The 3,034-nt window shown below is 55.9% G+C and overlaps 1 protein-coding gene across 1 annotated transcript; it reads left to right on the top strand.

Annotated features, from left to right (window-relative positions):
- Positions 1 to 302: 302 nt before the first annotated feature.
- On the top strand, positions 303 to 2,824 carry LOC122545587. Its single transcript, XM_043684551.1, has 2 exons — positions 303 to 480; positions 2,079 to 2,824. The coding sequence occupies exons 1-2, from the start codon at positions 318 to 320 to the stop codon at positions 2,633 to 2,635; spliced, it is 720 nt and encodes a 239-aa protein (XP_043540486.1). The 5' UTR covers positions 303 to 317; the 3' UTR covers positions 2,636 to 2,824.
- Positions 2,825 to 3,034: the final 210 nt, after the last annotated feature.

Genomic DNA, 3,034 nt, shown 5'->3' with positions numbered 1-3,034 from the left:
CATCTTTCTCTCTTTCCCTCTGCTCCTGCACTCCGTCCACCACTCGTTCCCTCACCCTCACCCTCACCCCCACCCCCTTCCTCCGTCTCTCCCCATATCCCAGGGTAAGCTTGGAAAGACACGGGCTGGGCTAAGACTAGGTCTGAGGGGCCGAACCGCCTCCTGGTCTACCCTTTATCTCCTTCTGCACGTTGCGTTGGGCAGTGCCCCTTGAGAGACTGCGCCTCCTGTGGCCTCGGTGGGGTGGTGCATGTCGGAGGGTGGGTGGAGGCCGGTTGGCAGGGGTCAGAGGTCAGATGCCAGGCCTGACCAACGTCATGGTGCTGCCCCCTGTCTTTCGCCAGGTGATTGACATCCTGCGAGGGAAAGCGTGCCGGCCCTTCCCTCAGCCCTCGCCCAATCAGCGGGCTCCGTGCAGCGTGATAAAGGAGTGTCCCTCTCCGGGAAGCAAGTCAAACTCGCCGCTCTCCACCTCATACGGTCAGTATCAACCATTGGAGGGGGCAAGGGGGGCGGGTAGGTCCTGGGGGGGGGACAGCACGCAGAGGAGGAGCTTGGCTTTTACGTCGGTGCTGAGATTGGACTGAGCCTGCTCTGAGGAACGGGGCATCGGGAAGGCTGACGCAACATGTCCCCTTCGGGACACCACCCTCACCCCTGACCCGTCCGACCCCCCGGCCCAAACAGAATGGTTATGGCTTCCCGTGACTGATTTAGCTTTCCTCAGACTGGGGTGTAGGCTTCACCGTTCACCCAGAATGTAGGCTTCAGCATTCACCAACAGGTAGGCCTCACCATTCACCAGAATGTAGACCTCAGCATTAACCAGAATGTTGGCTTCAGTATTCACTAGATTGTAGGCCTCACTGAGAGCCAGAAAATGCGCCTCATTATTAACCAGAATGCAGACCTCACTGTTCACTAGGATTTAGGCCTCGCCATGAACCAGCAGGTAGGCCTGACCATTCAATGGAAGGTAGTCCTCACCTTTAACTAGGGTATAGGCCTCACCATTAACCAGTAGGTAGGCATCACCATTAACTAGTAGGTAGGCAACACTATTAACTAGGATATAGGCCTCACTATTAACTAATAGGTTGGTATCACCATTAACTAGTAGGTAGGCCTCACCATTAACTAGGATATAGGCCTCACAGTTAACTAGTCGAAAGGCATCACTGTTAACTAGTACGTAGGCCTCGTCATTAACGAGGGTATAGGCCTCACCATTAACTAGTAGAGAGGCATCACCATTAACTAGTATGTAGGCCTCATCATTAACTAGTAGGGAGGTATTACCATTAGTGAGGGTATAGGCCTCACTGTTAACCAGTAGGTAGGCATTACCATTAACTAGAATGTAGGCCTCAGCATGAACTAAAATGTAGAACTTATCGTTAACTCGAATTGTAGGCCTCACCATTCACAAAGAGGAGGCCATTATCTTGATCCTCATGTTGGCCTCACTATTAATGAGGGATGCAATCAGCAAATTCCTGGCTACACACTGAGCTGGGGTTGGGTGGTTAATTGTGGGGAATTGAAGAGTCGGGGCTGCATGTCGCATTCTGGGTTTGGGGATGAGGCTAAACTTCAAGAGTTCACAGCATTGGCAAAGGCCCCAACCCTCCCAAAAAAAACTGGGAAACAGTTCAAGAAAGGGGCAGTTCCAGGCCTGAATCAGGCCCGAAACTGAGAAACAAAGGGACAATGTCACAATGGCACAACGGGGGAACCCATTTTGGACTCTTGGGGAAAATCGAGGGAGTGGGAAAACCTGTAGGCCCGAGGCTGACGTCGAACAAGACGAGTGGCCTAACCAGGGAAATCAAGGGAGCAGGTGGATTTGGAGATGCAAGACCTGCCTGACATAAAACGACACAAGCAGCCTAGTCACTGTTCAATCTTTCATGGTCTGGTGTGATGTTGGAGTAAGGGGCTGTGGGTGGGGGTGAGAGGGAAGGAAGGAAATAAGGGCGAGCAGGTGACTGGCTTGAGCTAGGCCCGAGCTCATTGTGGGCCTTTGCGGGTGAACTGAGGCCGGAATTGTTTTGCTGACTCCTTGGTTTCGCTTACAGCCACACGTTGCCCCTCGCCTGGGGTCGACCTGAAGCCCTCACCTCAGCCGATGGACACCTGCAGCCCCCCTCCCTCGCACCGGCCCCCTGAGGCTCAGTTACCCTCCTGGAGGAGGTCACCCCCCGTCGGCGTCGCCAACAGGAGCCATTCCGAGACGGTCGTGGAACAGGGACTGACGCCCTCGGGCCTAGGGGAGATAGCAGACTGCCTGGTCCGCTCTGAGGCCCCCAGGGCGGGCTCCGTTCCCGGGTGCTACCACCCCCAGCCTGCCTTCCCTTGGACCTTGTGCCACCCGGGCGCCGCTCCCTCCGCCTTCCGGACCATGAGGGAGGAGGAGGCGCTGGGATTCCCAGCGCTCCGGCCTTGCGCCCTGCGCCTCCTCGCACCTCCTGAGGGGGAGGCCCATCTCCCTCAGCCGCCCCACCGAAACCCGGAGCTGAACAAGCCCTTCAGGGACGTCTGGCTGGAGCCTCAGGGTAGGCTGTGCGGCCAGAGCAGGGAGGACGTGCACTTTGACCTCAGCGCCAATGCCAACACGGGGAAAGGAGAGAGCTGACCCACGGAACGGGTCAACTCAAGGACAAACAAACTGTGCTGTAAATATTGATTTCATTGGATTATCCGCCTGTGTCGTCCGTGGGAGAGAGGGAGGACAGAGAGGCCGGTTGATTCCGCCCACTCGGATTTTAAACACCGGCCAACAGAGGCAGTCATTTCTCCTCAAATAAACCGTGTAGATACTGTTCCCTTTGCGGAGTCTCGTGGGATTTATTTACAGAGTCTGGAAGTGAAGTTGTGGGGAGGGGCAATCGTCGCAGAGTATCGACAGCACAGACAGAGGCCATTCAGCCCATCAGGCCCTGCGCCGATCCATCCTAACAGTGTCCAACCCAGACCCAGCCCACCCCTCCTTTCCCCATGACCAACCTGCACACCCCTGGGCACTATGGGACAA

This window comes from Chiloscyllium plagiosum, unplaced genomic scaffold (assembly GCF_004010195.1).
Source record: "Chiloscyllium plagiosum isolate BGI_BamShark_2017 unplaced genomic scaffold, ASM401019v2 scaf_41292, whole genome shotgun sequence".
In the NCBI taxonomy this organism is placed as follows: Eukaryota; Metazoa; Chordata; class Chondrichthyes; order Orectolobiformes; family Hemiscylliidae; genus Chiloscyllium; species Chiloscyllium plagiosum.
Note: the sequence above shows the minus strand (reverse complement) of the source record. Positions and strands in the feature narration are given on the sequence as shown.

Excerpts from the sequence above, each read along its gene's own strand:
- LOC122545587 (XM_043684551.1), top strand. The coding sequence starts at position 318 with ATGGTGCTGCCCCCTGTCTTTCGCCAGGTGATTGACATCCTGCGAGGG. Across the intron at positions 481-2,078 it reads GCCGCTCTCCACCTCATACG|CCACACGTTGCCCCTCGCCT; the intron begins GTCAGTATCAAC and ends TTTCGCTTACAG.